Genomic DNA, 13,377 nt, shown 5'->3' on the forward strand with positions numbered 1-13,377 from the left:
TTTGATCTCTGGTTCCTCTGCCTTTTCTAAAATCAGCTTGAACATCAGGGAGTTCACAGTTCACGTATTGCTGAAGCCTGGCTTGGAGAATTTTGAGCATTACTTTACTAGCATGTGAGATGAGTGCAATTGTTTGGTAGTTTGAGCCTTCTTTGGCATTGCCTTTCTTTGGGATTAGAATGAAAACTGACCTTTTCCAGGCCTGTGGCCACTGAGGAGTTTTCCAAATTTGCTGGCATATTGAGTGCAGCACTTTCACAGCATCCTCTTTCAGGATTTGAAACAGCTCAACTGGAATTCCATCACCTCCACTAGCTTTGTTCATAGTGATGCTTTCTAAGGCCCACTTGACTTCACATTCCAAGATGTCTGGCTCTAGATTAGTGATCACATCATCATGATTATCTGGGTCGTGAAGATCTTTTTTGTACAGTTCTTCTGTGTATCCTTGCCACCTCTTCTTAATATCTTCTGATTCTGTTAGGTCCATACCATTTCTGTCCTTTATCAAGCCCATCTTTGCATGAAATGTTCCCTTGGTATCTCTAATTTTCTTGAAGAGATCTCTAGTCTTTCCCATTCTGTTGTTTTCCTCTATTTCTTTGCATTGATCACTGAAGAAGGCTTTCTTATCTCTTCTTGCTATTCTTTGGAACTCTGCATTCATATGCTTTTATATCTTTCCTTTTCTCCTTTGCTTTTCACCTCTCTTCTCTTCACAGCTATTTGTAAGGCCTCCCCAGACAGCCATTTTGCTTTTTTTGCATTTCTTTTCCATGGGGATGGTCTTGATCCCTGTTTCCTGCACAGTGTCACAAACCTCATTCCATAGTTCATCAGGCACTCTATCTATCAGATCTAGGCCCTTAAATCTATTTCTCACTTCTGCTGTATAATCATAAGGGATTTGATTTAGGTCATACCTGAATGGTCTAGCGGTTTTCCCTACTTTCTTCAATTTGAGTCTTAATTTGGTAATAAGGAGTTCATGATCTGAGCCACAGTCAGCTCCTGGTCTTGTTTTTGTTGACTGTATAGAGCTTCTCCATCTTTGGCTGCAAAGAATATAATCAGTCTGATTTCAGTGTTGACCATCTGGTGATGTCCATGTGTAGAGTCTTCTCTTGTGATGTTGGAAGAGGGTGTTTGCTATGATCAGTGCATTTTGTTGGCAAAACTCTATTAGTCTTTGCCCTGCTTCATTCTGCATTCCAAGGCCAACTTTGCCTGTTACTCCAGGTGTTTCTTGACTTCCTACTTTTGCATTCCAGTCCCCTATAATGAAAAGGACATCTTTTTTGGCTGTTAGTTCTAAAAGGTGTTGTAGGTCTTCATAAAACCATTCAACTTCAGTTTCTTCAGCGTTACTGGTTGGGGCATAGACTTGGATAACTGTGATACTGAATGATTTGCCTTAGAGACAAACAGAGATCATTCTGTAGTTTTTGAGATTGCATCCAAGTACAGCATTTCGGACTCTTTTGTTGCTCATGATGGCTACTCCATTTCTTCTGAGGGATTCCTGCCTGCAATAGTAGATATAATGGTCATCTGAGTTAAATTCACCCATTCCAGACCATTTTAGTTCGCTGATTCCTAGCATGTCGACGTTCACCCTTGCCATCTCTTGTTTGACCACTTCCAATTTGCCTTGATTCATGGACCTGACATTCGAGGTTCCTGTGCAATATTGCTCTTTACAGCATCGGATCTTGTTTCTATCACCAGTCACATCCACAACTGGGTATTGTTTTTGCTTTGGCTCCATCCCTTCATTCTTTCAGGAGTTATTTCTCCACTGATCTCCTGTAGCATATTTGGGCCCCTACTGACACAGGGAGTTCCTCTTTCAGTATGCTATCATTTTGCCTTTCCTACTGTTCATGGGGTTCTCAAGGCAAGAATACTGAAGTGGCTTGCAATTCCCTTAATTAAAAATAGCTAGAAGCCTTTTTAGGATATAGCGATCTTAAGATGCTAGGGTCAAACAGGATTTAGAAAGATAAGAAATAAACTGAGGAATGTAGCATGAATTACAATGTAATCACAAATTAAGTAAAGGACACATAAGAGGAAGTAGATAATAGATAGTAAAGCTGATTCTGAGAGAATCCCTGAAATAAGAACTCTGTTTGTAGGGCAGCAATGATTTCTGGAGACAATAAATCTGGATGGGGGAAACTAAAAATGTCAAACCTCTGACCTAATGCTTTTGTCAAAGTATAAAAGAAAACCTGAAGCTTGAAATAAACATGTAGTCCCGTACCTCGAGTCAGAGGCTACATCATCCCCCACCGACACCGCTCACCCCTTCAGGCTGATTCCCTGGCTGCTGGAGCTGGACTCCAGCATTAAAGGTTGCCGATCATATGGTCTCTATCATAGTTACTAAATGCTGTCATTGTAGGGTAAGAGCAGAGCAGATAGTTTATCAATGAATTAGTGTTTCTGTGTTTAGATAACATTTTATTTACAAAAAGAGACAGCATCAGGTGGCTCTAGTGTACTGACCACTTTTGTAATAGAAGATACAAACTATAAATACAGAAAGAGAATTTTGTAGACTCTGAGGAGACAAAAATACAATTCTTTTAAAAATTAATAATTTAAAAAGTGTATCTAATTACTGAGGATACTGTGAGCAGGGCGTGAGCACAATACAGTGGATTAATTAATAAATTCTTCCAATAATAAATGCAGAGTGGTTCGTTGATAAAGGGGGAAGGAAGCGTGAAATCATCAGGAGTTCTGAAAGCCAGACAGAGTGTAAACATATTCTGTTTTGAAACTCAATTTGCATTAGTAAATTAAGCACTGAATTAAGAGACATGGATTGTAGTACAAATCTATTAGTGACTGGTTGTGTGATTTTAAGCAGAGCACTTTTTGACTTATAAAATAAATGTGTTAGGCTGAATTCTCAACCGTTTCTTTTGACCCAGTGCATGTGAAAAATATAGTGCCCACCTCTCATTAACAGGGGCTTACTCAGTTAAAGGGTGTTAGGAAAGCAGGTAAGAGTTTCAGCCTCCTGAGTTGGCACTGACCTTCTAAAAAAAATCTTTTAAAGTAATTAGATATTATGCTTTTCCTTGTAGGAACAAGCATATGATTTAAAAATTCTTTATAGTGTTATTTGCATAGTGTTTGTTTCTTGTGCTAGTCCCTCAGCTCCAAAGAAGCAAGAGCCTAGTATAGTTCCTATATTTTTATATCTGCACTTCCTAGTTCAATAACTGGCTATAATAGGCTTTTAACAAGCAGACATTGGCTGGATGGATAGATGCATGGATGGATGTATGAATGGATGGATGGACCGACCACTGGGTGAATCTCATTGAAAAATTATTGGAATAGGTGTTCTGTAAAGTATCCTCAGGCTCCAAACATTCTTTGAGGTTATTCATTTTATTTATAAAGCTTCTCTGTCTTGAATTCAGACTTGTTGATATTTTCCTCTGTATCCTGCCAAGTACAATGTCAGTAAGGACCAGTTTTTTCCACTTGCTCCAGAAATCACCCTCACATGAAATCCAGTAAATGCCTTCTTTTTGCCAAACAGGCAATATTTTCCTACAGAACCAGACCATCTGGTTCTAAGGTAGTTTAAAAATCCACGTCTCCTGTTAAAAAAAAAAAAAAAAGGTTGAATATGAATCTCTCATACTTACTCAAAATATGAAAAATAGGAAAAAAGTCATTTCAGTTTTGTTCAAATCTTGCCTCATCAAGATACAAAAGAAATCATACAATTGTATTTTCTTAATAAGCACTTGGAATATTAAATGTTTAACTCGAACTGGACAACACATAAGCTGCATCTCTGCGAACATTTTCTCGTGCTGCAATCATCAGGACAGCTGGATGTCCTTGAGCCTAGCAGCTTTGCCAGAAGTCCTGGAAAGAGTGTGAAGAGATTTCGTGGAAAGCACAGAGGTTAGGGACAGCTAAAGGAAGTGCTCTAAAGTGTCCTAGAGTGCTTCTGCTGGGAAGAAAGGACAACCCGCGGAGCCCAGCTGCTAAATATTTCACTCTGTGTAGCTCTCATGGGAGGCATTGAAACCATATACTCTTTCCTAATTAAAGGTGAGATGAAAGGAATGGATTCCTTAAGTCACTGAGGTAAGGAACAGGATTTTCATTCTTTTTCTTCCGTTATTGTAAGGCTTTCTATTTTACATGCCACAGACTAAAATATAGAACAAACGGGAAAACAGCTCTGTGGATTTTCTGTCTCACTAACTCTGGCAAGAAGTGACCTGGGCCTTTGGGATGTGTTTTTTTTTTGGTTTTGTTTTTAAATAAAGCATTCAGATTAAACAATGGCTCAGAAGAGGTATATATGTTTATGATTATATTTTCCAACAAACAGTTAAATATAATCATTTAAATAGTCCTCCAACATAGTACTGGGTCATGCTTTTAAAGTTTGTCAGACTTTCTGATAATTATACAGTTATTTTTTGTTATTCTTTCAGCAAGACTCAAGACTAAAGCCCAAGATATTATTTATGTAATCCTTATTATCCCTTTATGTAAAATTTTAGATATTGTATGTGATTATTTATATAATATTGCACTTAATTATTTCAATCAATAACCATTTATTAAGCACCTGCTACTTTTCAGGCCTTATATACAAGGTGCAGCAGGAAAATGGTATTGGGTGTCCTGTGTTGCAGGCAGATGCTTTATTGCCTGTGCCACTAGGGAAGCCCCACTTTCTGCTAAGTGGTAAAGTCTCTCAATATACCCTGGATCATATTGACAAGAATAAAGGCATGGGTGGCTATGCTCCTCTCTTCTCATTTGCCTAAGTCATATTTCCATAACTCTTCAGAGTTTTAACTGAACCTAGAATTGGAGTGGTGATATAGAGGGGGGCTATGGAGACCAGTAAGACCCACCTTAGAGCTTGTGGAAAAGACAGTTGACTTTACAAGGGGTGATGGAAAAGCATACCAAGTACCTGTATCAAGGATGATCTGCAAGGGGAAGACTCAAGGAAGAATTATGAAGTCAGAGCAGCTACACGTAATGACCCAATAGATAGGAAAGACTATGAACAGGGAGGTTTCAGACGTGAGCCACCAACTAGTGTGTCGTCTATAGAAACAGAGAAAACAAGAAGAAATGTCTTCTGATGAGTTCAAATTTGAGCATGTAGGTCAACTTTGTATCAACTTTGTAGAAGATCTGAGAGGGTGACTACATATATTTTTAGCTTTCAAAACATATTTGGACTAGAGAAAGCCATTGGTGACCACTGTCTTCTTAGGATTCTTGGGTTCTTTGACTTTAGCCTGCCTTCCTTGTCTTCTCTACTTCCTTCCTATTTGCCTTCTCTTCCCTCTTCCCTTGTGTGATCTCTTTAGGAGTCATGTTTTTCTAGAAGGCCAGTCCTGGTTACTCATCATTCTCGCTCTCTATTCCATTGTGTTATCTCATGAACCATAAATTAATAAACGTCATATTCATGCTTGTGACTTAAAATCTACTAGTTCCAAACACATCCAATTGCCTACTTGACTTCTTCATTTAAATATCTAAATGATCTCTCAAACTTTTGACTTGAACCTCCAACAACCCATCTACCCTAGTCATCTTTGTCTATTTATGCAGCACTATTATTCTCTCATTTACAAAGTCAGAACTTCAGGATTTTTCTCCATGCAGTCTTTTCTTTATTCCACACAGCCAACTCATCAGCAATGCCTATAAATTCTCTCTGCAATATATCATGATTCCTTTCCATCTCTACTGATGCAATCTTAATCTATACTACTAATAAAAATATTTTTAATTGAACTATTCAGTGGCTTCCTATTTCACTTAGAAATGTTCCAACTATTTAACAAGATTTTTCTCTTTCAAACTATCTTCAGTGGGTTGGCTCTTTTCAGTTATACCAGTCACAATTCACCTGTCACTCAAATAAAGAGATCTTTCTTATCTGCAGTACAAATAAGCCCCAGTCCACCCCAGCATTGTGATATGATTGGTTTTCTTTTGTATTTTATAGCACTTTTCTCTTTGGAATTATCTTTATTCTTTTGCTTACGGTCAATTTTCTTCATACCCATTCACTGTGATCTAATCTCCATGAGTGGAGATGTTGTTTTTCTTGTTCACTTCCATAGTAGCACTGAAAATCTATATGAAGGGCTTGGATCTTAGCTTGCATGAACTGGTAAGCCATCAAAATGATTAAGTTAACAAAGAGGTATGATCTGCTTCCTATTCTCAAAAGATAACTTTGGTCTTTTGTTGAAAATGGATCTTAGAAGAATGAAAATGAGCTCTATCAAGGATCTGTTGCCAGAATTAATGAGTTGAGTCATTCATCAACAAATTAGCACACATGCCAGGTATGCCAAAGATCCTCTTTTGAAAATAGGAAAGGTCACACCCCTTTGTTAATTTAATCTCTTTGATGCCTTACCAGTGCACTCAGACTAAGATCCAAGCACATCATATAGGCTTTAGTGCTACTCTCTTCTTGCTTATTACATTCCATGGATCTCCTTTCAGTTTTTTTTTTTTTAATCATATATAACTCTTTTTATTGGAATGCTCTTCTCAGTATTCTTTGCATAGGTATCATCTTCTCTTTCTTTAAAGTCTGGCTTAAGTGTTACTTCTTTAGAGATGCTTTCCTAATCTCCTTACTTGAAGTAAGTTCCCTCTATGTTTTCTTTTTCTCAGCCCCTGATGTGTTTCCCTTCATAGCATTTATTAGGGTTTCAAGTACTGCAATTCCATTTTTGTGTTCATAATTTTCATATGTCAAATTCACTTCAGTGTAGGATGATAATAGTCTGTCTTGTTCTCTTTAGTATCCTTAATTTCTAACAAGATACTTGGGACAGTGAAGGTACGCAAAAACGGCTGTTTTGATTTAAAGTGATGGCAAATGGTAGCTGAAGCTCTTGATAAACATAAGTCTATTTAGAAACTAGAGACTCCTAACTAGCCAGAAGATATGCTTTTTTGGTTGTTTTAGGCCAGTAGTGGTTTTGATTTTTTTTTTCCAAGATTCCCTTAGGTATAACATGAATGCTAGTTTATTATAGTCCTCATCTTAGAATAGTATTGAAATATTTAACAACAAGGGACGCCTTTCATCTATTAGAAAGGACACAAGATACTTTGTCAGATACTACGATATTTTACTTCACGAGATATGAACCTCAAGAGGAGTTAGTGAGTTTAGAAGCTGCTTGATTATAGAAAGATCTGAAGGACCAGGGGAGATGGACTTGGGCAGAGGAGGGTGGACCACCTTTAAGGCAGCAGACATTTGCTGACTTTGTGGCTGTGTCTCAGAATGTTTGAATACCACTGTCACTGCACTTCTGTCCTCTCTACCTTGGCCCCTGAGTTTGTGACACCACCTCTGCCCCTCCCCTGTGTGAAATAAGAAGAGAAGGTGCAGAGGAAAGAAGCACAGGGCGTGCCAACCTTCAAGGACTGAATGAAGTAAATGAAGACCAGAGAGGGAGCAGGTAGAGAAGAAAGAGAAGCAACAGCAAATCGGTTTTCCAGCAGCTCGGGGGGGAACATTCCTTAAGGGGCCAACGGTGTCAACAGATAGGGGTGGAGAACTGTAGGAACTGGTGCCTTCGTGACAAAAAGTATCAGTAGCAATATGTATTAAATCAGCTTTTAGTGGAAAGGGAGATTGTTGCAGATGACTTCAGCGCATAGCAAAGAGGGGAGAGTTTACACAGTCCACCTAGGGTGGACGGCATGAGGAAGTGCGTTGTCTGTAGATAAGTTCAAAACAGCAATAAAGCTGACCGCAATTCATCTTTTTAGTATTGCCATACTCTGACAATTCTGAGCAAGATGAGGATTAAAATTTTGCTCCCTTCAGCCACAACTCTTGAAGAGAAGGATAGTGTAACAGCTAAAAGAGGGCATCGGGTCAAAGGAGGATGACTTTATAGGACTAGAGAGACTTGTGAATGTTTATGTAATAAAAGGAGAGGACCAGCCTAGAGGAAGTGTTTTAACAGAGTAGAGGTTGTAATCATTATGGCGATCTGAGGTCATATAGAATGCACAAGGCCCAGGAATGATTTTAGCCTTGAATGAAAATAAGGCTAGAGGAAAACAATTCTTGACCTTTAACTCAAAACTGTTCCCATATGCTAAATTGTAGATCTTTTTTATTTCTTAAATTAGTTCACAAATTCTGATTGCATTATTAAATAGTTTTTCATTATGTCCACTTTTGAAAATAGCATTGGTGTTTCAAAAATGGCATCAGTATTCCAGATATGACTGCTGCTAAGTTTTTTCATGGCGTTCACGTAAAAGAATTTTAAATGCATTGTGTTAATAGATATATTATAATTTCTGACATTAAATTAGTATATTCTGCATTTGCACTTATTTCATACAGGTAACAAATATTGGGTGTTCAAGGACACGACTCTTCAACCTGGTTACCCTCATGACTTGATTACTCTTGGAAGCGGAATTCCCCCTCATGGTATTGATTCAGCCATTTGGTGGGAGGACGTTGGGAAAACCTATTTCTTCAAGGGGGACAGGTCAGTACACACTTCACATGAGGAAAACAGTTAACTGATGTTTAGAGAAGTCAATATTTCTAGTCTATAACAGGAATGTACCTTTGGTGAAAGAATCTGTGTGGATGTAAACACAAGAATTAATAGAATTGAAACTCTCTTAAACATATTTTAAAATAATATTGAAGATAAATCTTCCTTTTATATTCCCAAATAATATGGCTTTATGAATGTATATGTGTAGTACATATTCTTTCTCTTCTCCATAATCATAGCATGCCTATAAAGCTATATAGGCAGTATATATTTATCCTTGGAACTCATTTTGTGTAATTTTACTTACTTTACTTACAAGTGCTTTTAAACAGGTCTTTTTTTGCTTTTATATTTAAAAAGTTAAATTTTTATACTTTGCACACAGTTAATTCTGAACATTTTCAAATACTTTCAGTTTTGTCACGAGTTCTATTTCTTTTTTTTTAATTTTTATTTTTACTTTATTTTACTTTACAATACTGTATTGGTTTTACCATACATTGACATGAATCCACCACGGGTGTACATGCGTTCCCAAACATGAACCCCCCTCCCACCTCCCTCCCCATAACATCTCTCTGGGTCATCACCGTGCACCAGCCCCAAGCATGCTGTATCCTGCGTCGACGAGTTCTATTTCTTAAAACACTATTATTTAGGTACCAGCAGACAGGTGCTATGAATTAACCAAACTATCACCAGACTAAATACCTTTAGCTTGAAGTATAATGTCTCTTGTTATTTTCTGTCACAGTTTTTGCTTTGATGCCATTACTAACAGGGTTTGTAAAGCTTAAAGTGAATAGTTAGTATCTTGATGTACCGTAGCCCCTAGGCATGCTAGTTCTACCCCTGCCCACTTGTTGACAGATATTACATATGAAATCAAAGTCAAAGGCTAAAATTTAAATTAGCAATAGGTTAAAAATAAAGATGAAAAGTCAAATTTTAGTTGCACTGTTACTAGTTGGATCAAAATGTGACATTCGTAAGTAAACTTCATTGGTAGGTAGAACTTAAGTATGTCATTTTACAAGTAGTTAAAGTGCATGCACGGAGAAGGCAATGGCACCCCACTCCAGTACTCTTGCCTGGAAAATCTCACAGATGGAGGAGCCTGGTGGGCTGCATCCATGGGGTCGCTAAGAGTCAGACATGACTGAGCAACTTCACTTTCACTTTTATTCATTGGAGAAGGAAATGGCAACCCACTCCAGTGTTCTTGCCTTGAGAATCCCAGGGATGGTGGAGCCTGGTGGGCTGCCGTCTATGAGGTCACACAGAGTCGGACATGACTGTAGTGACTTAGCAGCAGCAGCAGCAGCAAAGCACAGGCAACTCACAAACACACATTAAAAACAACAGGTTTTAATGACCAACAAGTTAGTATTGAATTTGCCTTATAGTCTTAACATAATGTAACCCTATAAAATGTCTTCAACTACTTGAGAAAAGTAAGGATATAAACCTTGTTTATTTTGCACTTTGTAATGTTGGAATGCAAGTGTTTTGAAATGTTGAGCTTTATCTGTGAACAAAAAGATTCTATCATTTGCATTCATGGATAAAAATGTATAGCTTTACGTTTATTTGTTAAGAACTTTTTATGCATTAAATTTGCATATATTTCTACAGCAAAATATTCATAGATTTTAGTTCACTATCAAGAAGCTAAAGTTTTGCGAGATGTTTCTTACTAAATTACAAGTTCATCAAAAAAACTCTATCATAGTAGAAGATATTACTTACCACAAAATGTATATGAGTTTCAGCAGGATATAAATGTGGTTAGAGTATGAAAAGAGAAGAATGAAGAAATTGATTGCCATAGCATGGTGACCGCTAATGGAAATAAATCAGTGGACTTACAACATACTCTTTAAATTAATGACCCTCAAGGCTGTTAGAGATTAATTCTTCAGCTGGTTTTAATTGCTTGTTGAATTGTGTGGGGTTTCCCCCTCCCACCCCCAGAAAGGGGTAGAAACAAAAGGCTGAGAAGAGACCCTGGAGAAATTAACTTCTACAGGACAGAGCATGAAAGCTTAGCTTTCATATTACAGTTTTAATGAGCATTTCAGAGATGATAATTAAAGCTGCTGTTTTATTATCAGTTAGCATTACTTATAAAAATGTTTCCATTCTAAAAACTTAGTACTTCTTCCAAAAACTGTTTAGAAATTAAATGTTGGCTGTCTCAAGTCAGTGAAATCAATGAAGGTTAGATACCAAATTTATAATAAAGATTATAGTAAATGAGAAAAGGAGTTTTAGTTAATTTATGTTCTGCTTGACAAGCTGCATGCCGAATATATAAAACATATAGAAATACTTTGATTTTAAGTTCTGCTTAAGTAACTGCTTTCATAGATTTTAAAAATATTTAAAACAAGATCCTAATTAATCTTCATGTGTGTGATTTTATATGAGTTCATTTGTCATAGATGTTTTATAAGAAGACTACTTCATATTTGTATATTTAATTCCAAAGTCACAACATTTATTGATATATTCTTTCTAGATTAAAACTAGATGGAAAAGACATTAACGCAAACGTGAAAAGCAATCTGGTTGTCACTTTTATATGAAAATTCAGTGTATATTTTCCTTATAGACATTATTTATTTACAATACTTATCAACATTTTATGTATTTCCCATGTATATTTTGAGAGAAAATTTATTGAAAATTCCTTGATCCCTACTTATTCCTTCCTCTTAATTATTGACATTTTTCTGTAAAAAAAAAAAAACGTATTAACAGACTTCTATTTCTCTAAGTATAATATCAGAAAAGAATTTGAGAGCTAACCTAGTCTAGGTGTAAAAACTTCAATTGCTTTAAGTGAAAGTCCTTTAGTCGTGTCCAACTCTTTGCAACCCCATGGACTATACAGTCCATGGAATCCTCCAGGCCAGAATACTGGAGTGGGGAGCCTTTCCCTTCTCCAGGGGCTCTTTCCAACCCAGCAATCGAACCCAGGTCTCCCACATTGCAGGCAGATTCTTTAGCAGCTGAGCACCTGGGAAGCCTGGATTGATTTAAGGGGTCAGGCAAATAATGTACTAGGTACAGGAGTAATATATAAGGCAGTAGGGAGTGATGGATACTGTGGTGAGCTGCAAACCACACATATCTAGAAGAGCATTCAAAATCAGAAAAAATTCTATAATCTGCTAGACAAACAAAGCACACCTTTAAATTAGCTTTGGTCTAAACACTGCCATATGTCAGCCCTGTGTCTTATTCACTTGCTACCAAAGTCTGGACGGCCTCAATTACATTCCACAGGCAAGCATCCTTCCGTACCTGACTAACTGTGGTAACAGTATAAATATGAGACAGCCCATTCCATTCTCAATAGCTCTAATTCCTGCTTCCTTAAGATTTCTTTACTTGTCTTGGCATATCCTTCACTCATTTATTTAACACATATTTTGAGCACGTACTGTTGACATGTGCTGGGTAATAAAGATATAGTAGGAGGAAAGATGGCAAGGCTTCTGCCCCTATGGTCCTTAGACTCTATCAGGGATATTGTTGTAAAGAGAGAAGAAAAAAATGACCTTGATGTTTTAACATTGAGAAACGCTACAAAGAAATAAACAGGTACTGATGTAATAGAGACTCATGGGTGGTAAAGAGTGGTGGGGAGCTTAGTGTGTAAGTCAAGAAAGGCCTAAATTGTGAAGGATGCACTGATGCGGGGACTCAAGAGGGGAGAAATTTCAGTCACATGAAATTATTCAGGCCAGTGTAGTGTAAGCACATGAAACAGTGATGCGAAAGCAATAATGTTAGAATGTTCAAATCAGAAAAAAACATTGCTGTGAGAGCATAGTAAGTCGGTGGTTGAAGAGGTCCCATACGTAGGTAAGGACCAGATGATGAGGCATTTTAAGTACAATAGAAAGGCGTTGGAGGGTTTTCAGCAGGAAAGTACATGTTCTGATGTGCATTCAAAATCATCATTGTGACTTCTATATGACTAATGGGTTTCAAATGTGGATGCAAGGACGTTACTTGGCAGGCTGTTGAGGTAGTACAGGTTGACACAATAGCAGCAGTGTAGATGGAGCAAAGAGTACAGTATATGTTTTTTATGTGCTCATAGCAAGCTGTTCTTAAGGCTTGGATTTTAGAGGGGAGAAGAACAAATAAATAACATCTAGATTTATCACCGGAATTGAAGAGATTGTGCCATTTCTGAAGATGGAACATATGAGAGAAGGGATATTGGGAAAAGGGGATCTAGAGTTTGAAATGCTCACTTTCGGTACATAGATACCTGTTTACACACAATTGGAGAAACCAAGGAGGTAGTTGGATGCCCGAGTTCTCAAGGAAAGGTGGGTTGGAGGCCCAGATTTGTGAGTAATTGACATATCAATTGCATTGCATGTAGGGGCCCACATGAAATCTCCTAAGTGCAGAAGTGTAGGTGAAATGACAGCTCTTTAAACAGATCTATAAATTCAGATTAAAACGTCCACGTTCACTGTTTCACATACAGCATGGAGCTCAGTCCTTCAGACTCCTACTTGCCCTTTTCTTAATATACTATAAATAGGTACTTGCATACATTTTCATCTTCATAACATTTAGCTCTAAAATGCTGTCATCCTAAATCATCTCTTAGCATCTTCTCACAAATATATCCAAGATTCTATTGCTATAATTCATTCTAGGGTGAACCATTGAGGATTTTAAGAAATTTTCAAAGAAAGAAGACAAAATTTAGATCTATTTTGGTTTATTATTATTACCACCAATAGCCAAGAAAAAAAAAATCGATTTCTTGTAG

General features: G+C 37.3%; 1 protein-coding gene across 1 annotated transcript in view; it reads left to right on the forward strand.

The window, feature by feature from the left end:
- Nucleotides 1-13,377, forward strand: part of MMP16 (matrix metallopeptidase 16) — a 388,312-nt gene that overhangs the window by 353,868 nt on the left and 21,067 nt on the right. Inside the window, exon 8 of the mRNA XM_004011852.6 lies at nt 8,408-8,558. Coding sequence (XP_004011901.1) covers nt 8,408-8,558 — 151 coding nt within the window. The remainder of the gene's footprint in view (nt 1-8,407; nt 8,559-13,377) is intronic.

Source organism: Ovis aries, chromosome 9 (assembly GCF_016772045.2).
Source record: "Ovis aries strain OAR_USU_Benz2616 breed Rambouillet chromosome 9, ARS-UI_Ramb_v3.0, whole genome shotgun sequence".
In the NCBI taxonomy this organism is placed as follows: Eukaryota; Metazoa; Chordata; class Mammalia; order Artiodactyla; family Bovidae; genus Ovis; species Ovis aries.